Source organism: Monopterus albus, unplaced genomic scaffold (assembly GCF_001952655.1).
Source record: "Monopterus albus unplaced genomic scaffold, M_albus_1.0 scaffold6.1, whole genome shotgun sequence".
In the NCBI taxonomy this organism is placed as follows: domain Eukaryota; kingdom Metazoa; phylum Chordata; class Actinopteri; order Synbranchiformes; family Synbranchidae; genus Monopterus; species Monopterus albus.
In genome coordinates, this window is record NW_018127886.1 from 6149762 (window position 1) to 6167028 (window position 17267).

Consider the following 17267-nt stretch of genomic DNA (forward strand, 5'->3'; position numbering starts at 1 on the left):
TATTCCCGTCATATTTGTTTTACAGTCTGTGGGTTATGTTTTAAAATGTCTTGTCGTCTAAGTGCATATCAGTTACTTCTACTTTTTAAACATTCCCCATCATCAACCCTCTGCCGAGCTGGACAAGGCTTCCCGCGTGTGTGCGTCCAAACCGCGCTACCGCCTCCCTGCTTCTTCCAGCGCAAAACCGCTTCACCACCTCCTCAGCAAAGCTCACGCTTCCCTTAATAGCATGCAATTCAGTTTTCCTCCTGTTTCCTCGCAGTTGCTTCTCCGAAAAGTCAATCATCTCCAACCGCTGTTATCATACTCTAAATTCGGTCGTTATTTTTGTTTTGTTGCTGGTTTTTTATGGAGGGTCACTCTCTTGGCATGTTCGATAATAAGCAGGCAGGTGCTCGGCGCAACATAATTCCTGAGTGTTTGGACTGGAACAGTAATAACCTTCAGGTACGTTGATAAATTTTTAATGGGCTATAATAAAGATAGTGATGTATATATTTATTTGGTATAATATATTTTTCATGCAGGCCTCTGAGGCATTTGTTTTGCAAGCGTATTGAGAAGAAAGCACCAGTTGTCTTGAGAATTGGCTAAGGATAGATAGGACTCAAAATATTTTCAAAAGGTTCTTGATTTTAAAATGCTAGCTATTCTGTTTATTTGATTTTGCAGCAAATTGTGGTTTGGGCAGTGTTGTTAAGGCCCTGTGGTATTCTTAAGACAGTAGGCCTATAACAAAACCCTGACCTAATAATAAAATTAATTGTCTAAATAAAAAGTTTGGCTTAGAAATAACCCCGATATAGGCCTACACAACTACTGTTATTCCTACTTCGACTTTTTTTTTAAATTTAATAGTTTCAAATTATATTTGTATATCTAGAAAAATCGAAAAGCTGTTGATGGGTTTTGACATTTTGTTTAACATTCACAAAAAGCTGGTTTGCTTATATGAACACAATACTATAGTGCTTTACTTTTTTCATATTGGTATTTCAATAGCCTAAATATCGGTGACTCAACGAGCAACGACACCATCGTCCTTTAAATCCTCATACAAAACACTTCATTTGGGTCTAAGGAGGATCGAATCTAAAACCATTTTTTAATTAATTTCTTCTCAGTTGGGACCGTGTATTTTCTTGCATAAAATGGCCCTTGGGAAGGAAACATAACTGTGTATGTTGTCTTGGGTGCTGTAACCCAGGAGCGGAGACACAAAGCAGAGACAGGTGGATTTCAGAGAAGCACAACGTCAAATTTAAACGCATGGTGTGACATTTAAAGAAAGAACCAGCAGAGGCCGTGCTTTACAGAAATAACACCGGCGTGCAGCAACACCCTTGGTGTATGAAATAGTAGTAGAACATGTAAATACATAATAATTAATTCCAATGCGTGATAGTTAAATAATGGTAATTCAATAGCCTATTCCATTCAAAGCTTAGGGTACCACAAACTGTGTAGATATCTGGTTCAAACTGAGAAACAATCCAATATGTGACTGAAGGTCAGAATCCATTTATTTATCTTTTTAAGTGCTTATTCGTGATTGTCCTCTATTTAAAGAAAATTAGAACCAAATGTTCTTGGAGGCCTATACTGTTTATATTAGGTCTAGCGCAATAAATAAGAAGTTAAAGCCTTGTAGCCAGAATATTATCTGGTTATTATCATTAGGCTAAGATAAGAGGGTGTTCTTCCCCTGTGGTGGAGGCTAAGTGAAAAAGTCCTCTGTGTCCGGGTGGAATCTCAATTAAGCTGCTCAAAGTGTGGAGCAGAGCTCTGAGGCCAACACGCTGTGCTTCTGGTGCTCCTCCTGCAGTGACGCTTTGTCAGATCTCCTGCGCGAACACATGCGCTGCTCTGGGACCTGACAAGGCTGCGCTGCAGGACGACCTGGGAATTGGAGTCGGTTTCTGCGGCGGCAGCCACCTCGGGAGCAGCGGGAACATGCAGACACACAGCTGCGTCAGAGCTCCGCAAAACCAAATTATGCATGTCTGTTAGCGAATGCGTAATTCTGTTCCATGAGCCTAAACTTAAGAGAAGCCCCAGCGTGTGCTGGTCTGCTTGGAAAAAAAACGGCCTTTGCTCAAGAAGTGATATCACTGTACTTGTTTACTAAGTTGCATATCTTAAATCAATTCGGTAGGCCTGTGTGAGGACACCCCTGTTGTGTAGCGATTAGGTTACACTATGGAACAATCCACACAGGGTCACTTTTACATAGCATACAGTCAGTTTGTTGAAAAACTCTACAAAGGCCTGGAGCCAAGTTACAGTCATTAATTCCAATGGAAGGATTTGAATTTATGCATTGCTGCAGCTTGCATCTTGAAAGCACCTTTGCCACAGTTTTTCTTGTACAGTCCTTCAAGGGGGTTACTAAGGAGATACGACGCTGCGGTGGTGCGCAACTGTGAATAGGCTATAGGAAATCTGGTACGACCAAATATGTCCGTCGGGATTTTGCGTTGGATTTATTATTAGTAGCTGCATAGCCTAAACTGGAGACATCTCTTTATCAGTTTCACGGGGTAGGCATACGCTCCAATTGGTGTTCAAGTTATGCTGATCTAACCTTATATTAGGCTATTTCTAACTCAAACTCTCGCAAACAGGCGACCACTGTCATCAGCCCTGTCGACGTAAAAGAACAGGTTTTCAGGTAGCATAGCCTATTTAATGGAGCTGTGATAAATCTACAAAGTTAGACCTAAATATAGCCTACTTATACCATTCACAGGAGCTACGCGCACTATTTGTACTAAGCCCATAACATCAGAACACATTTAGGGCTACAGTAGCCTACGGGCTGTGGTATTTTGAGAGAGAGGCGGAGGGGGTGATGTTTGTGGCTTTTTGGAGGGGAAGGAAGCTTCTCCTCAGAGTTAGTTAGACGGTGATGAGGCGGGCAGGTCTGGGCACGCCCAGGCTCCCTGACACTCCGTGCCAACCCATTGGGACTACATTGGTGTGATCACACCTGGAGGGGTGTGGGTGTGTGTGGGTGTGTGTGTGTGTAGTTTAAGCTACTTCTACGTTTTGAATATGAATAAAATGGCAATGTAAGCTGTTTTCACTTGTACCCTTTTAACATGTTAAAAGTCTCTCTCTTTCTCTCTCTCTCTTTCTATCTTTTAACATGTTAAAAGTCTCTCTCTCTCTTTGTATATGTATATGTATATGTATGTGTGTGTGTGTGTGTGTGTGTGTGTGTGTGTGTGTTCATGCTCGTGAATGCCTGTATGTGTGCGTGTTCTGCAGAGTGATCTACCCCTCACCAGACTGCCTGTCCTCTAAGATGTCCCAGTCCACTGTCACCGAAGAAGGAGGCACCTTCGAGCACCTGTGGAGCTCCTTGTAAGTGTCACCCCTTGCTGATGGATAATATATTTTCCAAATCATCCGATGTAGAAATGCAAAAATGTATCACATGATTATTACAAAAGACATTCTGTCATCAACCAACATTTTTTAAAGAAACTGGGTTAGGATTATTCCTACTTTAATACTAATTTAGACTGTGTTTTATAGTTGAAGCCTAACACTTTAACTTTAATTACACAATCTTTATAACAGTGTCTTTTTATGCTGGATAACATTTTGAAAATGTTTAAATATTTATATTTCACTTATGATGTACAATAATCAAAAGGAGAAAAATCTGAGCCAAACACAAATATCTCTTTCCTTTGTGCATTTGATTGTTTCTGCACAGAAAACAAAATTGGAATAAATATTTTTTCAACTCAGGTTCTTTGTAAATGGGGCTAGTCTCTGTTTTCCTCACTGCATTTTACAAAGACATTTTTCCATACAAACCTTTAAATACCACAGTAGGTGTAATTCATCAATGCTGGAATAACAGACTGAGCCAGAATTGTCTTTTTTTACCTGAACTCTCTGCGCCCCATACACAGCACAACGACAGATAGCTTGATTACAAACCCTGATGCTCTATTTCCACTCACCTACCTTGACATTCTAAATTATCATGATTTTGGCACTGAGTGCATACACTTTACCTGAAGTTAAGTTATAAATCCTTGAAAGCTCATGAACAGTTTTGCAGTAGTGCAAGATGTGCTAAATCATATGCCTTCAGACTGTGTCAGTCATACTAGCAAGAATCACACTTTTATTTATGGCCCATCTAAGAAAAATATTTTAGAAACATTGAGCAGTGTGATTATTTTATTCAGTCATATGCGGTGGGTTTTAGCCACATTGAGTCATGAAGAGATCTCACTTATCTTACTGTGGTATTTCAGGATGGTTAACCTTATTTAACTGTAGCTAACTTGGAGCAGACCTTGCGATTTCATTGATGAGAGTGACAGGCTAAAAATGACTCTGCACACCAATCTGGGTTCTCAGTTTGCTTTGTTGTAAAAATATTATCTCTGGCTATGATGAGAGGCCATGGAATTCGAGTGAACAGTGTGTGGATATTACTGTAATCAGTCTGTTCCTGTCAGTAATGCTAGATAGCAGGTGTCAGCAGATGTCAACACAAACACTGTAAATAATGGGCTTCTGTCTTGTCTGTGCTAAAACTGATCACAAAAGTCACTAAAGTGGACATTTGGATGTAGTTGAGGCATCAGCTACTGTATTTGGCTGTATGGCATAGCATTTATTTTTTTAAATTAACTTATAGATCTATATAGTGCATATATATGATCGATTGGATGTGATGAGAATGATCCTCCAAACATGGCACATTTACCCAAAATTCAACACGATGTGATGTCATTTTCATGTTGTGGATAAAAGGAGTACTCAGTGTTACAATAAGAAAGTAACTATGGTTAATCAAAACTTATAGGTAAACAATGTGTAACAAAAATCATGTGACTGTATTCAAAATGTATGAATTCAATAAGTACTTTTTTTTTTTTAATGGTTTTGAGGAACTGGAAATAACTGTGTCAGGCAGGAGAGAAACGTGTCCAGACAGGCCCAGGCATAATGCACATTTATTTCCATCCTTAGTCAGATTTAGGGGGTTTGAGAAGTGAGGAGGAGTCAGGTTTTTAGGCTCCACATAAGGAGGAGTTAGAATGAGTATTTAAGAGAGAGCTCTGCAAGGCTCAAGTCAGTTGCTCCTATGGGACTAACATGGTTATGCAAATTAGAGAGAGCACAATGAAATCTTTTGCACTGGACTCTGGAAGACTCAGTTGCTGTTGTTGTTTTTTTTATGTTATTGGCTAAGTGTTGGAAAGGGTCTCATGCCACCTGAATTGGGTTGAGGCTACCCGTTCCAACAGATTACTAAGGCTTTTCTCTTTTTGTGTAGCCTATGTACTTGGGAAAATGACATTAGGAAATATGCAGTCCCACAATACTTGCAATTTTTTAACAACAAAAAATATCAAAGTGATCAAGCATTTATTTTAGCTATCATTCAGAGATGCACCAATCGACAGGCAGAGATTGGAAATGGCCGGTTTTCAGCGTGACTGGCCTGGACCGATGACCGATGATCACTCTGAGATATCCGATTCTGTGCCACTCAGATTTACAGGCACAATACAGGTCACGCACACAGTGCATAGCATCTCATGTAAACCTCGAGCGAGACCCACACTCATGTCTATACCAGGTGCGTGTTCACATCGGAAGTGCTTGGTGTACATAAAGCACAGAGAGGAGCTACAGAAACACCACAGAAAAAGGAAAATTATGTCCAAAGTTCCAACAAATAGTACACAATGAAATACATATATGTACATTGTATCCAACCTGTAGTAAAACATGGCAAATACAAACTACACACACTTCAAAAAGAACTATGTGTTCAGTAGGACTGATCCCCTGTTTCTATTACCTGTTGCACCTGTTTATATTTGGAGAAGTACAAATAGAAAGTCACTTTTAGTTTTTTCTGTTTAGGGGTCGCCACAGTGAATCATCACACTGACGACTTGCATGTTGACATTTGGCACGTGCGTTACACCAGATGCCCTTCCTGACGCAACCCTAACTCGAACCCGGGCCGCAGTGGCGAGAGCACTGCGCCTTAACCACTAGCCTACCAGGGACATTTGCAGAAGTACAAATATTGCACTTAATTTTTAGTTGGAGGTTTGTAAATAAAAAAAAAATTAAAACATTAATAAATGTTCTATTCTTATTACAATTTAATTTTTCATTAAAGAAAGGTTACAAAAAATGTGTGTGCTGTCAATTACCAATTATCAGCAGGTCACACTTTAAAAATTAGGAAATCTAAATCAACCAAGAAAATTGCAATCGGTGCATCTCTACTATCATTACACATTATACATTTCCCTATCCTTTTAAAATATTCAGATATTTAAAAAAATATTGCTGGACATAGAGACCCACTTATGCTATGATATTTTTAAAACTCATTCCTTTTTAATTGACTTGTATTCATGCCATTTTGTGTTCAAAGGGAGCCAGACAGCACCTACTTTGAGCTCCCCCCAGGCAGTCAGCCAGGTGAGAGGCCAGTGCCTTCTGCCAGTACCCCAGGGAGCCACCACAGTGCTGCTGAGGTGTCCATGGATGTCTACCACATGAGGGACATGAACGACAATGTGATGGTAAGAACATGAGCGCTCAAGGCAGTTCAGTTTGTAGCTTTGTAATCAGTCTATGCTTTTTCCTTTTAAGAGGCTGCAACTTATTCCTGTCATGAAGGGTGTTTTTCTCCTCAGTATTATATCTAATGGCTTGCCTGTGTGTATACACACACACACACACACACACACATACAACTTCTTTGTTGTGTCCTTTCACTTTTTCCCTCCAGTGTTGAGGAGATTCCCTCCTATGTAGATTCCCTCTCCTCTGCAGATTTTTCCCTCTCTGTCTCCCTACTGAGCACCCTCTTGGGACTATGAGGTGGTGATGGTGGTGGTGCTGTGTGTGTGTGTGTGTGTGTGTGTGTGTGTGGCCTTGTTTTTCTATACTTGTTGGGATGGACAACCGGGAGCACACTAGCTTTGCCAGGACTGGCATCACTTGTGGGGACCGAAAGCTGGTTGCCATGGTGTATTTTGTCCAATTTTGCAAAAATAACAAGGTGTAAGTTCAAAGCAAGTGTCACCATCCTTTTTAAAGGTTAAGGGTTAGAGTAAGGTAAGCAGTGGTTATGGTTAAGGTAAGTCTCCTGGAAATTAATGCAAGTCTATGTAGGGACTTGCTAAATGACAAAAACAAGGATATGTGTGTGTGTGGTGGGGGAGTGCTAATTAAACCCTAAGCCAAGAGCCCTTGCTGCTGTACTGTAGAGCCATCTGTAGGCTATTGAGTGTGTGGGCATTAACAAACCTGCACATCCATTTGCAGGTGTATGCACCTACACATTTTTCTTGCTGGAATGAAACTTCTTTTCTTGAGTGATGATAAATAGCCCAGTTTTCATTCATGAATGTTCCTGAAAAGAATTTAATAGCGAAAAAAAATTATGAGTCCACACAGGAGAATATAATTCTTCTTTTGATAGTCAATAACAATATTTTTTCAGGACCACAGTTCATTGTGCACACTTGTTCACTCTGCCCATCTGTCTTTGTAAACAGGAAATCAGAAGTCACTCAGACTGTTTCCTTCACCCTGTGATCTGAAATATTGGTAGGATGGTAGGATCTAATCTTCTAGAGGGCAAGCCTGAGCCTGCCTGGCCCGTTAATGAATAGTCATGACAGAGAAAAAGGGGGCGGAGTGAAAATTTGTTGTTAGATGCAAGGCAGGTTGAGAAGGCCCAGTCAGGCAAGAGAAACAAGTGGAAGAGAAGAGAGACAGGGCATCTCCTGCATCCTCCATCATGTCATGTTCCACAGAGGGGTCAGCTGGCCGCAGAAAGCTCGACTCTTACAGTCACACATGAGATCTTGGGCACAAAGACATCGTAGAAACACCACATCTTATCTTTCAGGAGCTGTGAGATGCTGTGTGGTGTGGTAAGTGGATGAGAAAAAACTTTTTCTGTTCCGGCATATTCAGGACTCTTTAATGTTTGAAAACTGTATCTTACTGGTGTGGTAGTGAGAATGGCTTTCGTAGGTGTAAAACTTATAGTATGTAATTTTGATGAGTCTTACTTTAGGGTCACTGTTTCCAATAAGTGGCAATCGAACAGATGAAAGAGTGATTGTGTTCTTTCTAAGTTAATGCTGCTTGCGAGTGAGTTGATACTTGAAAGTCGGGCTTGTGTTCTCTTGTATTTTATATGGATGCATAAGTGGCCCTGGCTACAATATCCTGACTACAATAATACAACAATCTAATATTTGTTCTAACATACTGGGGCTAGTGTGATCGCTGTTACATTATGTTTGATTCATGTGGAAATACAGACCACAGGCCACTGAAATACTGATACATTTTGATCCAACCACAAGATGCAACTGGTAACTTGATTTTAAATCTTCCTCTTCTTCTATGAAGTATTGAAGAATGAATGAACTTTGAGGATGTTATAGTAATAATTCACTATTCACCTGAGTATTATAAAAATATATATGTATTCTACAGGTTGGCATGAATGTGGACCTCTGGTGAATGAACAGAATATCCTGTTCCTCCACATTGCCAACTATTCCCAACAGGAGGCAACCTTCCTACACATCACTCCACAGTTTACCTCCAGTCCTCTCATCCTCACCACTATTTAACATGGTGTTATTTAGACATACACCAGTTTTCATATAATGCCATGCCATTCATTTAGTGAATGTAGCCTAACATTTATTTTGGTCAAGCAGTTTCTTTATTTGGTCACATGACAACATGTGAATGTGTGTGCATTAAAGTGTCTGTGTTGTTAAATAAGACTATAGGGTTTAGTTTAATCAGTGGCTGTAAACAGAGGGCATTAGCACGGTGACACTCTCTTATCCCTGAGTTAGGGTTAGGCCTATTATGCTTCACTCATCTTGACAAGTGAGGGTTTTTGTGGCTGTCTTATCTAGATTTCTAAATGTTTTGAGCTTTTAAAGCTCGGTTTTAAGTGGCAGCTACCAGGTTGGCTGCCCACAGGGGACATCAGATGCTTTTGGGATGGGAAGCTTAAACACTTAGACACAGCAAACACACACACAGTTGCTCATACAGAAGCAGCAGAGGCTTTAGCTCTGTTTCAACTTGTTGCAGATCAAGTTTAGGTATTAAGACCAAGCATGTCTGTGTGACAGTGTGTGTATATATGTGTGTGTGTGTGTGTGTGTGTGTGTGTGTGTGTGACTGTTGACACATACACCTGGACTTAGCCTGTGCAGCCCCATTGACAATAACTGCTAGAGAAAGGTAGTCAACTGTCAGATATCAGAGGCAGGACAAAATCACTCCCATCATGAGAAAAAGAATATCAGTGCACATCAGAATAGTCCAATTTTATTTGTATAGCTTCAAGGGGCTTTACAAATTGTACAGCATGGCCATGCTTCCAAATACCCTTTGGAAGAAACCTCAAGAAGAGCAACAGAGGAAGGATCCCTCTTCTAGGACAAACAGATGTGTACAGAATAGAGCACATAGTAGATTTCCAGTATGGACAATCAGGATGACAGCGTAACAGATTATAAATATATCTGAAGAACATGATCTGAGAGGACACTGAGCAACTACCAAGGGCCTGGAAAGTCCTGGAAAGAAAACAAGTCATGGAAACAAACACACTAGAGATTAAACCTGAGCATGTCATTCACACCTGAGAGAAGGAAATGAACACAGAGAAGAAGAGAGACACAAGGACAACATGAACAGAAGGGAGAGGGAGATTGACAAGGAGGAAGGTGGGACTCCTGGATCAAAGACCCAAATCTAAAATATTTGGAGCCGAGGCACTGACAGTCGGGGGACTTGTGCTGATGGACCAGCACAGAGAGTGAAAAGAGAGGACAGGAAGTGGGGGGGGAAGCTCGCTTGGTGGAACAATCCAAGAGTTACAGAAATGCAGCAGTCTTCAGAAAGTTTACAGTAATTTCATCATAAAAACTGAGACCAATCGGGGAAATTATAACAGGTAAAATGTCTAAGATGGTTAAAGAATAAGCCACTGAAAATGAATGTGTAAAGATGAGTTTTAAATTTGGATTTAAAGGCCTCAACTAAGTCAGATTGTCAGATTTGAGAGGGAAGGCTATTCTAGAGGAACAGGGCACAACAGTAAAAGGCCCTGCAGCCCACAGACTTCTTTTTAACTTTCAGGACAGACAGGAGTGCTTAAAAGAACAGGGTGGACTATAAGGAGATCAGATTGGTATGAAAGAACATGCCAGGCTAAATACGAACTTTCCTTTTTTTAATTTCTGTGAGAGTGGACACATTTGTATCTCAACAAATTCAACCACCATCCTCTTCTCCACTGCCATAGAGACATTTTTAGACATTTGATTAAGGATGCTTCAAACTTTTTCCCCATTATTGATTAATCTGCCAATTGTTTTCTAGTAAAAACGGTCCACTGTAATTTCCTATAGCCTTTTGTGTCTTGTTCAGATTCCTTTTTTAACACTCAAAAACTCAGACATCTAGTCAGCTGATTACAAAGGAAAAAAAACTTATCCTCATATTTGAAATCCAGTAAAAGTAAGTTTTGCTTATGAAATTAGTTGTTTTGAACATAGCTGTTTTCTATATGATGTGTTGTGCTGGCGATTTGTTTTGCTGCATGTCCAGTTGTGTTGAAGAGTCTCTCTTTTTAAAACTGTTCAGCCCTGACTGTTGATTTAATGCTGTATTGATGTACAATACTGAGTATTGGGGTCTGACCTTTGAACTTTTGCTCCTTCATGTGTTTTCCTTCTTGCCTCTCTCTCTCTTTCTCTGCCTCTTGCACACTCTCCTTTTCCCTGAGACCAGACAGTGTTTACTTAGGGCAGGCCTTCACAAGGTGTTTTGGAGCATGTGTATACATGCGCCCCGGCATTGCTGTCTATGTCCAGGCATGCCATAATTAGAACGTCGTACCATTTTTTGGGTTCCCATCCCGCTTTTCCTCTCTCCTTCTCTCCCCTCATCTCAGTCTATCGTTTTTCTCTCTCCATACAAGTCCTCACCTTTTTCCCTGTCCTGGCTGTACCTGTGTCTGTGTGTGTGTGTGAGTGGTGTGTCCACTGATGCACACCTCACTTGAACTCTCTGGTTAGGCTATGATCTCTTCTTGCTTCGCGATGCTTGGACATTTCTGACTGAAGAGTTGATATGAGACCAAAGCACTAAAGGATGTACTACGTGAAAAAGAAGGTAAATGTTTTGGGAGTTTTTTCTGTTCAGAGGGTAATTTTGTGTGTGTATGTGCAATGCTGTGGCTGTTTCAGTGTGAACTTGCAATAAGGTGCCATAATATTTAACATTCGTATGCATAGTAGGAAACATGGATGAACCTGTTATATTGCTGTGTTTTGTTTTCATATTGTTACATGTCAGTTAAATTAATCAGAACTGGTGCCTGGTAGGTTGGACTGCTGTTTCAAATATTATAGTTATATGGAGTCACTGCTGTTAAAAAAAAAAGTAGGTGACATGATGACAAGAAGGTGGACAGGTGGACTTACTGTAGTTGGCTTTTTGTATTTTCTGTTTTTGCTAAGTAGTGTGGCAGGGAACCAACAAATGAACGTGGGCCACAAAGCCGTTGTACAGTGGTTTCTCAGTTTGCCTACAACTATATATGGGACTCATGGAGTGCGTTAACTTTGACAAGTGTGTCACCACACATGCCTCAGTGCAACAAATCTTCCCTCTCTTATCAAACACAGAGGAGAGGACAAGGGGGGAATGGCAGGCAATTAGGTAGAGCACAGATTACACATGTTTTACAACTCACCTCATATAGCCCCAAGGTGCTACTACTGGAACCTCACTGTAACCGCCTCCCAATTACACACACACCATTGTTGTCCTTAGCTTATGATAATTTTACCACCAGTCTCAATTATTTTATATAGAAATCGCACAAAAAGTGCTCAACGTTGATCATGAAGAACTACCTAGACAATTAAATCTATACATCCACACACATGCAACCTCACACACCACCCTCAGCTCTGCCTTCCCAGTGTAATCCGACCTCACTTTAAGCGTCCAAGCCCCTGTCTCTCCTGCACCTCTACCTGTGTCCTCCCTTTACGTCCCTCCTCCCTCTGTCTTTGCCTCCCTCATGCTCTTTCCTCTTCTTTTCTTTTCCCAGTCCCAGTACAACTTGCTGAGCAGCAGCATGGAGAGCCTGGGGAGCCGTGCGACGTCCGCCAGCCCCTACAGCTCGGAGAACGCCCCCTCGTCGGCCGTGCCCACCCCCTCTCCCTACTCCCAGCCCAACTCTACCTTTGAGGGCCTGTCGCCTGCCCCGGCCATCCCCTCCAACACTGACTACCCTGGGCCGCACGCTTTCCAGGTGTCCTTCCAGCAGTCCAGCACCGCCAAGTCTGCAACTTGGACCGTGAGTACACATTTTCTTGTAGTGCACTGCAGAAAGTGTGCATGTGCTGAAACTTGTTTTCATGTTATTTTTTTCTCTCTCTCTTTCTGGCTCCTTGTCTTGCTCAGCAACTTTCTTGTACATACACACAAAGGCACCCTTTCACATGCATACACACACACTCACTCAAATCAACACACATCCAGGTGTGTTGCATCCAAGAGAAAGCAGTGGATCATTCAGTGATTCATCTTGTTCTCTACTGAACTCTTGTACTCAGGCACCAAGGACAGTTTGGTGCATGGCTTTGACATGTACATGTGTGTTTGTCTTTTTAGGCAAATCACACTCAGTACATGACAAGAAAATAATGTTTCACTCTGAATGTTTTGGTTTTTGAGTCCATTTTGTCTTGTAAAGCACCTGGCTCAGTATTCATTTGAGAAGTTATTGACAGTTCCTGATTTATCTACAGTGACTATAATGTAATATCCAGTAATTGTTGCATCATGTATTCCCTCATTATCTGAGGTCAACGTATCAATGTGAGCTCAAGCATACATTGCAATAATAAGAATAATAATGTATTATTACAGTTATAATGACAAAAATATGGAACAGGCTATTATACAGTATATCAGCTGTAACATGGCAAATAGTAAGCATGGGACTTGTTTCTCACCCATGTTGAAACATGCTTTCCTTAGTTTTGCACAATTACACAGAATGTAACAGTAATAAATATACAGATAAAAAACTGCAGTAATAGTAGCGCGCCAATCACATGATACATTTTATTATTTTGGAGTAAAGAATAAACAAAAAAAGTTTCATGAGTAAACACACAAGGGCCTTGTGATGTGATGGTGGTGAGAGACAGGTGAAATTGGAGCTTTGTAATTTGTCATGACCTGATAAGAAGTCTCCTATTGGAAAGTTGTCACCTCCGACTGTCACACAGTTGACCTGCCTGAAACAATGGAGAGAGACAAACTGCACTTCCTTCACACTGTGTGTATGTGTGTGTGTGTCTGTGAGCATTTAGGCCTGTGATTGTCTCTATGTGACCAGCAGGGTTTGCTGGAAGAAACCTTGCATGCTTAGCTCCTTTACTTAATCTTCAGTGATGTAAAACGACCCACCTCTGGACATTAGAGCAGTGATCTTTGACCTGCTGCTTTTCTTTCTCTGTCTCTTTCTTCCTCCAGTTTTAACACACAAACACACTCATGGCTGTCACCTCTAGCGTCTAAAGTTTCACCATGTCCTCTCCTTAAAATATGTCTGTCAACTCCTTTCTTTCACTTCCATTCTCTGACTCAGGTCGTTCTCATAGCCAAACTACACTGACAGGAACTAAAGAAAACATGGGCAAAAGTATGTATCACTCTTTTATCTGAGGAATTACAGCAATGAAATGAAAGCCTGAAATATGGTAAAAACCAGTTTCAGACTGCTTGCTTTAATGTAATACCTAATACTATTCCCTAAAAATTAACAAATCGTTCTTATTCTCCCTGACAGCTCATTAGTTTACAGTTTGGAATGTTCCTATTAACTAGATTAAGAAAATACATCAACTCAAAAAAATCTAGTAATCCCCAAATATAATTTTACTCTGAATAAAAGCGCATCTGCCAACAGGTCTTCAGCACCTCTACTCACTACACCACCATGCAGCCCGTCTGGCTTTTTGTGACAAATTCAACTCCTCTTATTGCCTTTAATTTGCATATAATCCCCACTTTATTAAGAGAGACAAAAAATTTGATCAACAATGCCTCAATAATATTTTGTTACCAGGAAAGTAGAAAGCCGTTTTCAGTGGCACACAGCTTAAGATGGAGACACTGAGGCAGCATAAAAAGGGAGGAAGCCTGTGATTATTCAGATTTAGAGAGCCATTAAACAGGAGGGATTAGGAGAGAGTTTACTGTAATGCTTTGTTTTTACCTTATCAGCCTGATTGGCAAAGAATGTATGATCCTGAGGGATACTATATGATAAAACTGACCACCTGTATAAAAATACACTACATACATGTAGCATACATACTGTAGCAATCTGTAGTATGTAGTGTACATACCACTGCTATCCTGTAAAAGATTTTCTTGCACACAGCAGTTTATTCATGTTTTGCAGAAAAAACAAACCAAGAAAACTCTTGTACATAAACTTTAGAAGTGTTAGTTTTGAAAAGACGAGATTACAGTCAAGCCACTTGGAATGAATGCGTTTTTGCTAGTGTGAGGGGAATCCCCAAAAATAACACTAGGGCATGTAAGGATTTGTGTGTGTCTCATGTGCATGAACATGTGGGTGTATGTATTTATGCAAAGTTAAGTATAAGGCCCAGTTTGAACATGCTTGAAAAATGGATGACTATGTGGGCCAGACTGAGTTACTTGGTATGAATGAAAGAGTTAACAGTTGGCTTTTTATGGCCTCAGGCAGCGGGGAATGCCAGGGCATATTGACTATGATCACTTAGCTAGCCGCTCCCCTTGTCCACCCCTTCGCTTTCCACTAAGAGCGGATGGCATGCGGTGCTTTGGGAGATTACGAGAAAGGTGCTGTAGTTGCCTATTGCATCAAGCATTTTTGGTTAACTGCCCTCTTCTGAAGTAGACTGAATGATTGCTGGGAGGTTAGAGCTGTAGCTGCACACAACTGGCTACCAAGTCAGTCCACATCCACTTCCCAAATCAAAAGCAGTCCTTTTTTTCTATTTATCATAATGTTTCCACATACAGCTAAATCCATCCAGCTCATGGTAAGATAGTCTGGTAATCCTCTAGTCCCCCTTCTGTGCCATTAAGACACCATGCATTAGTGATAATAGCTCTGAAACTCTGCTGTTCTCCTGTCCCTTTATGATGACTCCTTGGCTTGGACGCGAACAAGTGTCTCAGTGACTGGAAATGAGATCTAACACCTAGACCATGTCAAATAATAAGACCTCTTTCCATGCACTCAGACTTCAATTTATGTATATGTGTGCATGTGTGTGTGCATACAGTATGTGTCAGAAGTGGGAGGAGGTGTGATGCAGCGAGAGTGCAGGTTCAAGCATGCACTACACAGCGGCTTGTCAAAAGCTGCTCTTCCCAGCTATTAGCCTTTCTCCGTTAGAACACAGGTCCTAACACGCCCTGCACAATGCATCATTCTCCTCTTTTCCCCATGCATCATCCACAGCCACATCACCAGTGGCCTTCCTGCCAAGCATCAGATCCGGGAAGACACAGGCGAGAAGATTTTTCACACGTATTTCAGTGCTCAGGTGTGTATTAGCTGTGACACACACTGGCAAATACATGAATTTGTTCATAATGATATGAGGGACTTTGCATGATTCATATCAAGTTATACTTCAAATGCAAGTGCTTTTTCTAGTCACCCAATAGCATAGCATAGCAAAACATCCCCCAGGATTGATACCTTAACTCATTTCATTCCTGTGTAACAATAAACCTGGTCCAGTATCAACACTGTTCAGGAAATATTCTGGACCATGGGATACGAATAGGTTCAACTCCACTATATTCTGCTGTTACTGTGTATATTCCTTCCTGTCTCAAAGATTGAACTTTTACAGCCTCCAGTACTGTAAATGCATGCTAGAGAGTATAGTGAATATCAGTTCATGTGATTGTATTTAACCTACTCTCACATTAAGGTTTGAGTATGCTGTACTGCAATACTCACTCCAGTTTATAATCTGGCAGCAGGTTGAAAGGCTTAAAATAATGGTTTTCTTATCTTAAGTGGCCCAAATGTTTCCTCTTAATTCTAACAGTGGAAAAAAGAGAAGAACATTTCCAGTGAATTTCTGATTCATTGATATTTGAGGCGTCATTCCAAGTGAGACCTTTAACTACAGAGAAGTCTCTCAGTCTTTCCTTATTTTTCCAACTCTCATAGACACTGACAAACAACAACTACCACGATGTCGAAGAAAATGTGGGAGATTTTCTATACTGATTTGAATCCCATATAGTAGCAGACTGTATAAAAGTCCAGTTTAGACATTATGAATGGGTATTGCATACTGTAGGTCAATTCTGTGTCTCTGTGTGTCTGCATAATGTATTTGATATTTGGACAGTTAAGCGAGTTTGCAGCAGGCAAGCTGTTACTTGCGTGAATGCATGATGGTCTGGAAATTATCACCCTGTCTTCAGGAGCCTGTCAGGACCTGCTTCCACTGGTCCACCGCATAGACGCAGGGATGAATGGATGGGAGGATGCATTGATGGATGGATAAAATGATAGCTGAATTAATGAACTGATCTACATGGCTGCAATTTGTAAACTTATGATCACATCGCTTCAGGATGAATTGCTGAATGTTTCTATTCCAGAGCCTAACGCATTTGATTAAATGTATCCATGTATTTTATAGCTAGCATTAAATTAGCATTTCAATTTTTATAGAAAAACAATAACTCATCTACGGTCTCCAAGAAAGAAGTCCAGCATGTACGCCATGTAAATAAACACATCACCATCTGCTCTAGATTCAGTGGATGAGGGTTGACAGCCCTTAAAACTTACTGGTAAAAGTGTTTTTTTGTAAAGCTTGTTTTTATCCTCAACAAGGACACTGTTGGCCATCATAGTAAGTAGTCTGCTATCACTGAAAACTGGTCAAATGTTAGCCAAGTGGCCAGTGTTTATAATGAAGATTCAGGAAATTTTAAAGCATCTCATAGCATTTTTGAACATTTGGAAATGTTTATAATTTATAATCTGACCATATTCTTTCTTCTTCCCTTATTTAACTGCCTTTTCCCACTCACCTTGGAGATTTTTTACAGCTCACTGACAAAGCAAATAATCTGTGAAGCCTTTTGATGTG

At 40.6% G+C, this 17267-nt stretch overlaps 1 protein-coding gene across 3 annotated transcripts in view; it reads left to right on the forward strand.

The window, feature by feature from the left end:
• The first annotated feature begins 97 nt into the window (after window positions 1-97).
• The window catches only part of tp73 (tumor protein p73), a 27123-nt gene continuing 9953 nt past the window's right edge, over window positions 98-17267 (forward strand). The window contains exons 1-4 of one of the 3 annotated variants that reach the window (XM_020618148.1): window positions 98-450; window positions 3274-3369; window positions 6434-6584; window positions 12179-12427. In XM_020618148.1, coding sequence (XP_020473804.1) covers window positions 3311-3369; window positions 6434-6584; window positions 12179-12427 — 459 coding nt within the window. In that variant the 5' untranslated portion in view covers window positions 98-450; window positions 3274-3310. Of the gene's footprint in view, window positions 451-2479; window positions 2544-3273; window positions 3370-6433; window positions 6585-7801; window positions 7947-12178; window positions 12428-17267 lie in introns of those variants that run through there. The other 2 variants (XM_020618155.1, XM_020618166.1) reach the window with 2 other exon arrangements.